At 45.5% G+C, this 14,128-nt stretch overlaps 1 protein-coding gene and 1 long non-coding RNA gene across 2 annotated transcripts in view; one reads left to right on the top strand and one right to left on the bottom strand.

Annotated features, from left to right (window-relative positions):
• F13A1 (coagulation factor XIII A chain) overlaps positions 1–3,144 on the top strand; it is a 79,291-nt gene extending 76,147 nt beyond the window's left edge. The window contains exons 14-15 of the mRNA XM_079984970.1: positions 213–349; positions 2,726–3,144. Of these exons, the coding sequence (XP_079841096.1) occupies positions 213–349; positions 2,726–2,873 (285 nt within the window). The 3' untranslated portion in view covers positions 2,874–3,144. The remainder of the gene's footprint in view (positions 1–212; positions 350–2,725) is intronic.
• Positions 1–7,075, bottom strand: part of LOC307221001 — a 42,601-nt gene extending 35,526 nt beyond the window's left edge. The window contains exons 1-2 of the long non-coding RNA XR_013841267.1: positions 7,061–7,075; positions 3,892–6,694 (exon numbers count right to left, since the gene is read on the bottom strand). This is a non-coding gene — a long non-coding RNA (uncharacterized lncRNA). The remainder of the gene's footprint in view (positions 1–3,891; positions 6,695–7,060) is intronic.
• Between the last annotated feature and the right edge of the window lie 7,053 nt (positions 7,076–14,128).

Raw genomic sequence — 14,128 nt, 5'->3', positions numbered from 1 at the left:
GGGTTATCATCCTGTGCCTGGAAGTCCAATAGCAATCTTCCTCCTCCTCTACCACATAGGCATTTTTGTGAAAGCCAAAATGAGCCATTTGCTTGGATCAATCACTGACAGCCAAATGCAACACGAACCACCATTCATGTTAAATATACATTAATATATACTTGTTTACACATTTAAGTTCATCTGATTTTTTATTTGCATCCTTTCCACAGGTTCCTGGGGAAAAGGTAGTTGGCAAGGAAATGGCAGTGATAGTGGAATTTGCCAACCCACTGAAACAGAAACTCACTGATGTCTGGGTCCGACTTGATGGGCCTGGTCTACTGAAACCAACCGCAAAGCTGTTTAGGTAAGAAATCTGTGGTTATAGCATTGGCTGCCTAACCTGTGTTTTCACAGGAATATGAATACTTACAGCAGGGGTGTCCAATTTTTTTTCAAAGACGGCCAGATTTGATGAAGTGAACATGCTTGAGGACCGACCAAAGGGCCGACCACCTAATGGTCGGTCACCTAATGGTCAGGGGTCCCTTTACCTTTACCTTTACCACAGGAAATAAACTGCCAGGGGTCAGATTAAACTGACAGAAAGACCAGATTAGGCCCCCGAAACAGACTTTGGACATGCCTGACTTACAGTGACGCAATGCATGCCGGTACAATATAAAACATAACACTGTCATAGTATCTCCCTGAGATAATCTAAGGTTGCAATCCTTGCATGGCAAGTTCCCGCCTCCCCCCAGTATAAATAAAGACACATGACACCATTATTTTAGGTTAATGGGCTAAAATTGGCCACAACTTTATTGGTTACAGGTGATGAGCGGTACTGGCTTAGGCATTGGTCCTATCCGACTACCCGGCTTCAGCCTGTTTGCTTGAAGACCGGGAAGGGTTAACACCAGCAGGGGGAGCCCTGCTGATCCACATCAACTAGGGACTCCCCCGGGGTCACCACTCGGGGGCGCACTTTAGGCCCTGGCCTCCATAGGCTTCAAATGAGGCCACGCTCCCCAGAATCCTTTACCGGACTACCCTTCAATATTTGGGGGAGGTGATGGCGCTCCCCCCCAACACATCTACATAACAATACCCCTACCAATGCCTAACCGCCAAAACCAAAGGAGTTGTGACGATTTGCTACGAGGTAGGAAAAAAACCAGTGCCAATTGCCAAGTGGAATAGATCTCCTCTGAAACCAAGAGAACTAGAAGCTGCCTTTGAGAAAAAGACGTACCACTCTAAAAGCTGGGGTTCTTGGGCTTACATAATAACACATAGTGCTGATTGAGTTCTCATTTGGCTTGGATAGAAGCTTCAAATTATACTCAGAGCAAACAAATCGTAGCAGATTATTTAAATAATAATCCCATTTGTTTCTGTGGATGGAAGATGATAAATGACCAGTCATTGTTGATGGCTTAGCACATTACTGAGAATCATCCATCGCTAAGGTTACTCCGGGCAAATGGAATTAGTGAAGTTTTATTCCATTAGCCAAAATAAATTTAAAAATTAAAATAATCCTTTGGGATATATCGCAGGGTTTTAAAAAATTATCTCCGGACAATGTCCTGTTGGAAGTGCACCCTCCAGTCTTCTATAACATATTATTATTTTCGCTGCAAAATGATATTCTGGGGGGACACTTTTATGGGATACGGACCAGGTTATTTTTTGTCATCTTGCTAGGGTTGAGATATTTGAAGGGTGGTTTCCCCCCCTCCAGGGACGCGGGTGGCGCTGTGGGTTAAACCACAGAGCCTAGGGCTTGCTGATCAGAAGGTCTGCGGTTCGAATCCCTGCAACAGGGTGAGCTCCCATTCCTCGGTCCCAGCTCCTGCCAACCTAGCAGTTCGAAAGCATGTCAAAGTGCAAGTAGATAAATAGGTCCCACTCCGGCAGGAAGGTAAACGGCGTTTCCATGCGCTGCTCTGGTTCTCCAGAAGCGGCTTAGTCATGCTGGCCACATGACCCGGAAGCTGTACGCCGGCTCCCTCGGCCAATAAAGCGAGATGAGCGCACAACCCCAGAGTCGGCCACGACTGGACCTAATGGTCAGGGGTCGCTTTACCTTTACCTTCCCCCCCCTCCCAAAGCACAAAGTCAATGTTAGAGAGAATACCTTTTCAGATTTGCTTATAATTAAGTGATATAAGACAGTGTTCCCCAACCTTGGGCCTCCAGCTGTTTTTGGACTACAACTCCTATCATCCCTCGCTAGCAAGACCAGTGGTCAAGGATGATGGGAATTGTAGTCCAAGAACAGCTGGAGGCCCAAGGTTGGGGAACACTGATATAAGAGACAGCACACTCTTCTTCAAGGAATGGATTTGCCCCATCTTCATTTATCCACAAAACAACCCTGAGAGGTAGGTTTGGCTAGGTGACAGTGACTGACCCAAAATTACCCTACAAGCTTGATGGCTGAACCCTGGTGTCAACACTCTCATCACCATACCACACTGCCTCTCAGTTAACTTTAAACAATTCTCTTCTGCTTTGGGTTGTCCACTTTGCCTCTGAATTACAGCTGTGAATTCTCTAGGGGTGTTCTGATGTATTCCCCCCCTTTAGGGCAACCCCCCCCCCCCGTCTTGGGATAGGTCATTTCTTTAAAACATAGGTTATCTTTTCTATCACCAAGTTACCTACTCATGTATTACAGTTCAGATTTATGGCCCATCTACCACCATGTTTACACTATTCTTTCTCGCTGCAGAGAAGTTCCAAGGAATTCAACCTTGACCTGGGAAGAAAAATGTGTTCCAAACCGGCCCGGCCCCCGAAAGCTGATTGCAAGTTTGAATTGCGATGCTCTCCGACATGTCTATGGCGAGCTGGATGTTAATATTGAAAGTGCTGTGTGAAAGGCTTTCTCCTTCTTCTTTCATCCCTACAAACCCCCCCCCCCCCGCCGCCCCTGCCCCACACATTGTATTTCAGAAATTTCATTACCGGGAAACATAAAGTAGAAGTATCTTCCCTAATCCGAATTAATTCATAATCCAAATCTTGTATGTATACATGGTGTGTGGCTACTTGGATGGTTACTCTTATTTTGCAGTTTCCTTTTGAAAAGCTATCCTACAAAAACCCTGAAACCACACTCTTTAAACACCCAGACTTTTAAAAGGGTGGGTGGCAACAACATGCATTGAGAAATTATCTTGCGCCAACGTAACTTAAGATGGGAAAGAGCAGCACAATGGCAAAATAGGTCTTTTCCACGCCCGTGCCCATGCTTTTCTGGCAAGAAATGTGGCGGTTAATTTCATTTGCATCCTGCCGGTACTCCAAAGAGTTCAGGGTTGGAATTATGGCCCCCTCCCATAATTATTTAGGTTAGACTGAGGGGTAATGAAGGGCCAAGGTGAGCTTCATGGGCTAGCCTATTCAAAGGCCTCCTGCATTCTATTCCAACTCTCTTGCCACTATACTACAGTGGTGCCTCGCAAGACGAAATTAATCCGTTCCGTGAGGCTCTTCGTATAGCGGTTTTTTCGTCTTGCGAAGCAAGCCCATTGACAGCTTAGCGGATTAGCGCTATTAGCAGTTTAGCGGCTTTTAGCAGATCAGCTGATAAGCGGCTTAGGGCTTAGGAAAAGGGGGGGAGGGGAAAAAACCCCGCAGGAACTCGCAAGACATTTTCGTCTTGCGAAGCAAGCCCATAGGGAAATTTGTTTTGCGAAGCGCCTCCAAAACGGAAAACCCTTTCGTCTAGCGGGTTTTCCGTCTTGTGAGGCGTTCGTCTTGCGGGGCACCACTGTACAATTGTTCTTGTCATAGCTTCATGTACACTGTTCTTTTATGCCCAGATCTGGCACTGAATTGCCTATACAGTGGTACCTCGGGTTACAGACGCTTCAGGTTACATACGCTTAGTACCTCGAGTTAAGAACTTTGCTTCAGGGTGAGAACAGAAATCGTGCTCCGGCAGTGCGGCAGCAGCAGGAGGCCCCATTAGCTAAAGTGATGCTTCAGGTTAAGAACAGTTTCAGGTTAAGTACGGACCTCCAGAAGGAATTAAGTACGTAACCAGAGGTACCACTGTATATATATCCAGTGATGGAAGGTAACTAAACATTGCCACCAGAGGTGTCAGCTTGTGAGGGTGATTGGGGGGTCAACATCATGCACGTGTTACCAGGACATCAGGAGAAGATGGGGCGGAGCCAAATGCAGTGGCCACATGGCTCAATGGGCGGGGGTGCCACCTCCTTGGTGCCACCACCAGGGGTAGGCTGCTTCAACCCACAGCAGGAGGAGGAGGAGGAGGAGAAGGAGACGGCCACTGGAGCCACTGCACGTTTTGGGATGGGGGAGGGCTGACCCCCTACCCCCAAAATATAGGGGGCCCCAAAAGGGCACAGTCCCCAGGATCCAGCACCCCCAGTCTCCACCCATGAAAAATGCATTTCAAACTGCAGGAAATTATTCAAGATTAGATTAATTTAGGCCAATGAAGCTGTAGGCTATATTCTTCCTGCTTGTTCCTATGTAATTATGGCCTCTTACATTAAAGCCAGGACAATTTTAAGAGGTTCCAGTCTCTGGGGAGCTTTGAACTTTAATTTTAATTAAGGCTTGATATTTTATATTTTAAAAAATTATGCCAAGAGTAATAAAATGGCCTAAGTAGATACTATCCTGGAACAAGCTTGTCCATGCACAAATTTGGAGTTGATGCCACAAATAATTTTGAACACTTCTTGGGACCTCCATGTCCAATACGTTTCCTCTGAACATTTTGAAAATGGTGGTCAATGTAAGGACATCACAAACTGAAGGGGGTGGGGTCAGGGGAGTCATATGACCTGTCATGTAAATGCTTTAACACCTCACCAGACCATAGTTTTTCTAGATAGCCACTCTGAGAAAAGACGGAGTGTAGCAGATCAGAGATGAAATATGCATCCCTTATGCTGGCCTGCCAGGATATTCTGTTGCAATGACCACTTGGGCCATCCTCCTGTCTCTAACACGGCTGCCATTCCATGGACCAACATATATGGCTGCATTGACAGAGAATCTGGGGTTGAATTAAAACATTGTGTGGGTGCATTGAGACCCCTGTATTCAATCCTGCCAGCTGCTGCTCCAATGAGTTAGAAGATAAGATTGAAGTTGTTATTAAGCCACGTCAGACAAATCTTTGATGCGCCATGAGTCTCTTTCCTGAAATATTATCTAACTAAAATGTGTGCTGTTGATGAACTGCATTTGCTTAGAAGCTCTGATTCATGTTGCTATAATGAGCTGTATCACCTGCTTTCCATTTGTCTGAAGGACAGCCTTCTGAGGCTCAAAAGCTCACATTCTTTCCAGTTTATCAACCAAAATGTATGCAATAAAAGAATGAATTTTCCTGGATGCATCTCTCCTATGTTGCACAGGTTCCTTCCTGACTTTTTCCTTGCAACCCCTACAAGCGAGGTCCAATATGACAACTTCAGGATTGATGCACAGCGATGTTTTCCTCAAGGTTCACATAGTGTGCTCAAAACCACACTGAGTGACAGCAAGGTCACAGAGGTTCCCGTCTGACAATCATGTTTGTTTCAAAGGTTATGGTAATTTGTAAAGCCTTTTGTTCTGGGATGCTCAAATTTCACTCCTACAGATGCTTCCCCTCCCTCCCTTTACAACTGCAATGAGATTTTATCGTTTTATGTTATAATATTCTAAAAGGGTTGCGTTTTCCATCTTCCAGTTTCAAGAAAATGTCTTCACATATTTCCCTGTTAAGAAACTCCTTGGATGCAATATTTAGAAGAAGGTAAAAGCAGCTGGGCATATATTTGAAGTTAGTATTCTTATGGATAGAATGCCAAATGTTCTATCCATTCCATAGGAGCAGAGTGTAGATTTCAGCACTAACATTGTTATGCTTTTCAGTTAAAATTCCCAGCTTTTATTATCTAATTATTTTAAATTAGGTGTGTGTTTACTGCATAGTGTATTAAAGCTGTATTAGTTTTGCCTGGCACTTAAACTGAAGACAGGGAAGGGGGAAAATATGCATGTATGCATGTACATATATATAAGGCAATAAGAATATGGACCTACCAGCTTTGGGGGAGAAAATGTTCAGAAGTTTCACCCTCAGCCATTAGATTAATTGTCTAGGCTCAATCTGGTTTGCCTGCTCATCCTTTTCCAGAATTCAAATGCATGGAGACTTGAGCCTTGTTTCTTGTTGGTAACAGAGTACTCCTCTTACTTCTGCACATTCTTTCTGAGAATAAACTCTGAGACTGTGCATCAAAAAAATGTCATATATTTTACTTCACAGTAAATATATTTTACACCACAGAGATCACTGGGTGATTGCTTTCCTATCGCTTGGATACCAAGTTTCTGCAAAGTGGAAAAGGACTTGCAGCTAACATTTTAAAACAGGCTTCCTCAACCTCGGCCCTCCAGATGTTTTTGGCCTACAACTCCCATGATCCCTAGCTAGCAGGACCAGTGGTCAGGGATGCTGAGAATTGTAGTCTCAAAACATCTGGAGGGCTGAGGTTGAGGAAGCCTGTTTTAAAAGTATTTTGGCATCCTTTGTTTTGCCAGTCAGCAAAATTGTACTACTGACCTTTAAAAATTGGGGAAGCCAAACACTGAAGCATTCTGCTTTTTCACCAATAGCCTATGGGTCCAAAGACCCACCAGTGCACTTGATACCCTTCTGTACCTGAAACTAAGCATCTATAAAGGTAAAGGAAAAGGGACCCCTGACCATTAGGTCCAGTCGTGGCTGACTCTGGGGTTGCGGTGCTCATCTCGCTTTATTGGCCGAGGGAGCCGGCGTACAGCTTCCGGGTCATGTGGCCATCATGACTAAGCCGCTTCTGGTGAACCAGAGCAGTACACAGAAACACCGTTTACCTTCCCGCTGGAGCGGTACCTATTTATCTACTTGCACTTTGAGGTGCTTTCGAAGTGCTAGGTTGGCGGGAGCAGGGGCTGAACAACGGGAGCTCACCCTGTCACGGGGATTCAAACCGCCGACCTTCTGATCAGCAAGCCCTAGGCTCTGTGATTTAACCCACAGCGCCACCCGTGTCCAAGCATCTATAGGTCTGACCAATACCTGAAGGAGAGACCTCTGGGAATCCTGTATAATGGGGCACATCTGGCCCTCCAGATGTTGTTGGACTCCAACTCCCATCATCCCTGTTAGCTGAGGCTGATGGGAGTTGGAGATCAACATCTGGAGGGCCACAGGTTCCTACTCCTCTATGAGCTACTTTAAGAGGGACAAGGCAGACAGGCAGATGTTGGTATGATTAGAGATGCAGCTGCATGATTGTCGCATGACTTAGGGCTTTACTGTATATTAATCCCAGCAGTCACGAAATTAAAAGACGCCAGCTTCTTGGGAGAAAAGCAATGACAAACCTAGACAGCATCTTAAAAAGCAGAGACATCACCTTGCCAACAAAGGTCCGTGTAGTTAAAACTATGGTTTTCCCAGTAGTGATGTATGGAAGTGAGAGCTGGACCATCAAGAAGGCTGATCGCCAAAGAATTGATGCTTTTGAATTATGGTGCTGGAGGAGACTCTTGAGAGTCCCACGGACTGCAAGAAGATCAAACCTATCCATTCTGAAGGAAATCAGCCCTGAGTGCTCACTGGAAGGACAGATCCTGAAGCTGAGGCTCCAATACTTTGGCCACCTCATGAGAAGAGAAGACTCCCTGGAAAAGACCCTGATGTTGGGAAAGATGGAGGGCACAAGGAGAAGGGGATGACAGAGGATGAGATGGTTGGACAGTGTTCTCGAAGCTACCAGCATGAGTTTGACCAAACTGCAGGAGGCAGTGGAAGACAGGAGTGCCTGGCGTGCTCTGGTCCATGGGGTCACAAAGAGTCGGACACGACTAAACAACTAAACAACAACAACAATCCCAACTTTGGGAAGGGGCAGTTTGATGTGGAGAAGCAGTGGGAGATAGGATGCTTATGTTCTCAGCTGTCATCTGTTGGAACAGAGTTTTCCTGTGGTGCAGGGCTGGGTAAGCATGCACATTGCAAAGAAACGCCAATTAATAGACTTCCTTCTCAAAAAAGAAGGGGGGGGGGAAAGGAAGAGGGTAGAAATCAACAAGGAGTAAACATAACACAACTTCACTGCATGGGGTGCCTTTTCCTCCACCACATGAGCTCTTACAGCATTGGTGACAAGCTGGAACCAGGCCATGATTATATACCAGTATCAATAATATTACATAGCCAACTCCGTTATCCTTATGTAGCCAAAAGAGCACCGCCCATGCACAAGAGGGAGGTATCAGCAGGGGTCCAGAAGCATCAAGATTTGGAGAAATACCAAAAAAAAAAAAAAACATTTAGGGGGAAAACTATGGAACAACACCTCCCACCCACCCACCCACCTGCAAACAGCTGAATATAAGTCACCATTACACACTCAATTTGCTTTGCTTTGAATATTCTGCATCATAGTTTGATGGCAAAAGAACATAAGGAGAGCCTGCTGGATCCGACCCCTGGCCCATCTAGTCAGCCTCCTGTTTCTCCCATTGGCCAGTCAGGTGCCCGCAAGCAGGATCTGAGTGCAACAATACTCTCCCCTCCCATGGTAACTGGGACCCAGAGGCACCCAGTGTAGAGAGAAGGTAGCCATTGTGGATAGTTGGTGTTGAGACATTCAAGGTGGGTGTTCAATTGTCTAGCCAAATGCAAATCTCGAATGGGAAACAGTATTCTTGCTCCACACTGAATCCACTATGAAATGATACGTTTTGCTGTGGAACAGATGCCTGCTTTATGTTGCGGAGTTTAAGCATCCATAGCATAATGCAAATGCTAACCAAGTCTGGTTGATGCAGAACACTGGCCCTCTACATGTCTAAGCTGATGCCAGACCTTTCTAAGTGCTCCCACAACACAGATTGCTGATGTACATACAAACCTTACAACAGAGACTCTCAAGCAGCAAAACTGCACATTTTCCGACGTGCATCTTGCTCTTTGTCCTTTGCATCCGTATCTTCCTCCCAGACCTACAGTCTGGGACACGGCATGCAATGCAACCTGAAGCAATTTGCTGAGAAATAAATCCCACTGAGTCCAATGGGTGTATTCCCTAGTACGTGTGTGCAGCTACAGCCTTCGGCTGCATCTAGAATTTGGAGAACTATGCTGATGTCATTGAAAACAGCAGCTCTCCATCTACTCCTCCTCGCAGCAAATCAAAACATGTGATGCGATGTCATCTCTGAAATCCCCCGCCTCCTCCACTTCGTTGGTTTATGCTCGGTGTGTGTGTGTGTGTGTGTTGAAAATAAGAGCACAGTAAGTCCTCACCACATATTTCTCTTTACTACACTTTATCAGGGAAAGGAGGAGGAGGAGAAACAGACAGCCTCATGTAACATCCAGTCTTATTGAAGCACTTAAAGGGGGAAAGGGGCTATTTCACATCAGTGCTGTGGTGTTCCTGGTCCACACAGGTAATTCAATTAAAATGGAAGCATCGGGTGGTATTCAACCAAGTTTTACTCAGGGTAGATCCACTGAAATTAATGAACATGGATAAATTAGGTGCATTCATTTCAAAGGGTCTACTCTGAGTAAAAACTAAATACCACCCATGAGCTGGGATGCAATTTCCTAGGAGGAAATTATTATTTTTTAAATTAAGTGCTAGGAAAGGTCTGTGATTGTTTTGCCTTTGACGAGTGCACAAGGGACCGATGGAAGCTATGGAATCCAGTCCCAATTACACAATTACCTCAGTCACAGAACGTTTCACATTGGCCACAGAGCCAATTTGACTCCTCTGATATTTTCCCATCCTGACCCTTTGCACTGGAGCTCTCCTCAAAGTCGCAGAGGGGATGCCATTGATTTTCACAAAGGAAGGGTTTTGCATTAGGTGATTTTATGTGAAACTTACAGGAAAGGCAAAAGCTTAGTCTAATGAGCTCAGTTCTTACCAACCTACCAAAGCACACAGGCAACCTTCTCTTGCACAGGAGCTCTGGAGCCAAAGGAAGGCAGTGTGTTTGTTCTGAAATGTTCACTCTGCAGCCAATTATCCCAGACTTCTATTGAAAACACTTGCTTTGTATAATTGTTCTTCCCTTCCTCTCTAATCTCCCTAATTGCGTGTGCAAAATGAGGCTGTGTTGAGAAGCAATTTTATTAGATGAATATCATAGTTTGGCATCTCTTTTGACCTCTTCACACGCAAGGATTTCCTCTATATGGAATTCATCTCCTTGACAGAAACACCTTGTTATTCTAAGGTGGCTTATCCTAGGCTTGAGGCAGCTAAGCAATCAAATAATAGCCAAGTTACAGAACAAAAAGGAAGTGACAGACCCAACAGGCAAAACTAATTGTTGCAAAGCAACTAACTTCCCCTGATACAATGCATTTCTGTGTGCTACTTTCACCAAAATATGTATCTTTGTAAGCATTACTTGACTGACGAAACGCGCTACAAAATGCAGAGAAGTGTATATTTCAAAAGCTGGCAGTGCTTTGGTTCAAGTCACACTTTCGAAAGCACGAATCAGATAGGTTCACTTTTAAATGTGAACTGAATCCTAACCCTAACCCATCCCCATCTCAGAGTCGGGCCTTCCCTTGCAATTCGTTTTATGGCTTGGGAGGCCATTGCACTAAGTAACTTCCCCACCTGCATGCTTTTGGCAGATATCATACATCAGCCAGACCTACTGCTTTCTGAACTGAGAGGAGTGAGCTACTACCTGTTCTCCAGTTGTTCAGGGAAGCGCTGTGCCTGAGTGGAAGAACATGTGGCTCCCATGCCAAAGATCACAAGTTAGGTATGAGATAGAACTCCTATCTGAAACACTGCAGAACGCCTGCAAAGAAAAAGCTGAGCTAGGAAGAAGAAGAGTTTGGAGTTTGAATTTGATATCCCGCTTTATCGCTACCCTAGGGAGTCTCAAAGTGGCTAACATTCTCCTTTCCCTTCCTCCACCACAACAAACACTCTGTGAGGTGAGTGAGGCTGAGAGACTTCAGAGAAGTGTGACTGGCCCAAGGTCACCCAGCAGCTGCATGCGGAGAAGTGGGGAAGCGAACCTGATTCACCAGATAATGAATCTACCGCTCTTAACCACTACACCACAACTGGCCTACAATCATAGCATTGTATGGCTGGAAGGAATCATTGAGAATCATCTACTCCAACCCCCTGCAATGCAGGAATCTTTTGCCCAATGTGGGGCTCGAAGCCACAACTCTGAGATTAAGAGTCTCCTGCTGAGTTGGACCTATGGGGTGCCTTGGTCTAAGGCAGCTCTCCCCAACCCGTTGGGGATGTTCTCCTAGTATTTTGGACTAGAGCTCCTATCACACTTGCCTATTGGCCATCCTGGCTGAGCAACGGGTTGGGGAAGGCTGGTGTATGGCAACTTGCACAGGGCATCTGGACCCAGCTGTTCAGAGATGCAAGAAAAGGATGCAGCCTGATTCTTATTCCCTGGGGTAGTCGGGAAGTCTCAAATCCAGAGCCATAGAATTTGGATCAACAAAGAATTTGGATCAACATTTCTATAGAGGGGTATGCTTTGTATGAAGAATGTTCCAAGTTTGATCCCTGGCATTTCAGATTTGAGAGGATCAAACAGCAAGTGATGGGAAAGACCTTTACCTGGAGGAGAGCAGCTTTCAGTCAGAAGAGACAAGATTAGGCTAGGTCAGGGGTAGGCAACCTAAGGCCCGGGGGCCAGATGTGGCCCAATCGCCTTCTCAAACCGGCTTGCAGACAGTCCGGGAATCAGTGTGTTTTTACATGAGAAGACTGTGTCCTTTTATTTAAAATGCATCTCTGGGTTATTTGTGGGGCCTGCCTGGAGTTTTTACATGAGTAGAATGTGTGCTTTTATTTAAAATGCATCTCTGGGTTATTTGTGGGGCATAGGAATTCGTTCATTTTTTTCCTTCAAAATATAGTCCAGCCCACCACATGGTCTGAGGGACGGTGGACCAGCCCACAGCTGAAAAAGGTTGCTGACCCCTGGGCTAGGTAGTCAAATCACTTGACCTGGTTTGAGGCAGCTTTTTACAATCCTAAGTGCTGTTCGGTGTGAGCTAAGGCAGTTTCACTGAGCCCAACCTTTATATTACAAATTATGTAGCACAACAATCATGCCCCTAACATTGCAATTCTAATCACCTCATTGCAGGTTACTTGAAACCAAGAGTCCTTAAGAGGGTTAGGATGAGACCCTGGTGTTTGTTAACTGACAGGATTGCTCATTTGCTTGCAAATCAAAGTTCCCATTATTGCAAAGGATCCTGAAACTTCTGTAATGCTCAAAAACACTTAAGGGATATTTTTTGCACTTGTTTCTAGAAAATGTTGATTCCCTTTCAGCTGATAAAGATGTCCCTGGTCCTCTGTGCTACAAGATCAGTAAATACAGAGAAGGTCTTTTAGTTTTTTTAAAAAAGCATGGACAGAGTTTGTGTCTGCAAGGGCCTCTATATTGCAGGCCCTTGGTTCTGAGATGGGAGTCAGGTGGGGAGCTTGATATCGGCATATATAGGTCACACCGGGTGATTGCAGAGATGCTTCCTTGGCCTCTTGCCTCTAGATGGGGCTAAAGAGTCTCTGGTCAAATGACAGTAGCTAACAGGCCAGGCTGTGCACAGGAAACCTCATTTTGCAGGATATCAGGAAATGCTGATTGCAGGAGGTCTTCATTGTAAACCCTGTTGCTGGATAAACTAGTTCTGCCGGCGTGTGCCCTGCAAATAACAGCTGATGGCAAAACCCAACTCTACCCCCTCTTTGGGTTACAGCTAATCTTGTTTAATTGGACAGGGCTCGAGGTGTCACAGCTGAGCTGAGACACAATTCATTTATGTCTCTTCTGCGCAGTGCTCAAATCACCAGGTGGGGCCTGCTCCCACTTATCTTGTGTGTTGTGCCCCATAGCTGTTGTTTTCAGAAGGCTACTGAGGTGGGCAAGGCTCAATTAGAATTGGGCAGAGTGATGGGTTCGGGCTTGTGGGTTGCATTAAGAGTCCCCCATACCTTTTGTTCTAAAATCCAAGTACTGATAGTGTGCGGCAATTTAAAACGTTTCCTTTTTCGTCTCGCTTTCTTGCTACAGACTAGTTTCTCATGTGACTTCATGATACCGATTATAAGAAAATCACAAAACTCCAGGGAAAATTGCTGCTGCTGCTCAATGGCCTTCGTTCTCTGTCCCTTGGCTGGTTTCACAGACATAGCTGCCAATACAGGGAGATGCAGCTATATATATAGAACAGAAAATTGGATGGACCTTAATGAGGGAGCTTCTGAACTCATATGGCTTAAGCATAATAGCATGCAAGAAATCACAGGCTGCTCTTGCAGAACGCAAATGCCACATGCAAGGGCGAACCAATCCTTGGTTTCCTTTGTGCTCTTGCAAAGCTACTGTGCCTGCTGCCCCAAATGCATATTTAGCAGCCCTGCTCTCAAAAACCTGTTCCTTTCATCCCAGACCAGCTTAGAAATAGCCCATGCAAGTCTGCCCAGAGAGATATATGAGGAAGCCCAAACATACATCAGAGTTAAAATTCAGAAGGAACAACCAAGAATCTTGGGGACCTTAAAGACTAACAAAATTTATTATGTCATAAGTGTTCATGGACCACAATCCACAGGTAAGTGTGTATACTATATAGGACTGCAGGTGTAAGTGGCAATCCTGCACTCGCTTACTTGGGGGAAGGACCTACTAAACTCTATGTATTTACTTCTGAGTAAACCAGCTAAACCAGGTGTGGGTCTCAAATGCTCAGCACGTTAGGGACTTCCCCTGCATGCAAAGGCAGGCTCTGGTGGATTCAGCAGATGAGACCAAATAGTGGGTCCAACTGTGGAGAGGGTGGTTTCTGTATGTGTTGTAGAGGGAAGTGAGTGGCAGATGGGGCTCGTCCACCTGGGAAGCTAGCCCATCTAGGAGAAGGAAAACTCTGGTTCTAAACCTCTGCTGCCATGTGGGAGAAGCAAAAGGTTAAGGAGAAAACCCTACACAAATCTGGAGTGGAGTCCTAACACGGTTGGTTGGCACCTTGTACGCCTCCTTCTGTCAACTCCTGTGGTCAAGTGTGTGTGTGTGGGGGGGG

Source organism: Podarcis cretensis (genome assembly GCF_951804945.1).
Source record: "Podarcis cretensis genome assembly, chromosome: 7".
Lineage (NCBI taxonomy): Eukaryota > Metazoa > Chordata > Lepidosauria > Squamata > Lacertidae > Podarcis > Podarcis cretensis.
Note: the sequence above shows the minus strand (reverse complement) of the source record. Positions and strands in the feature narration are given on the sequence as shown.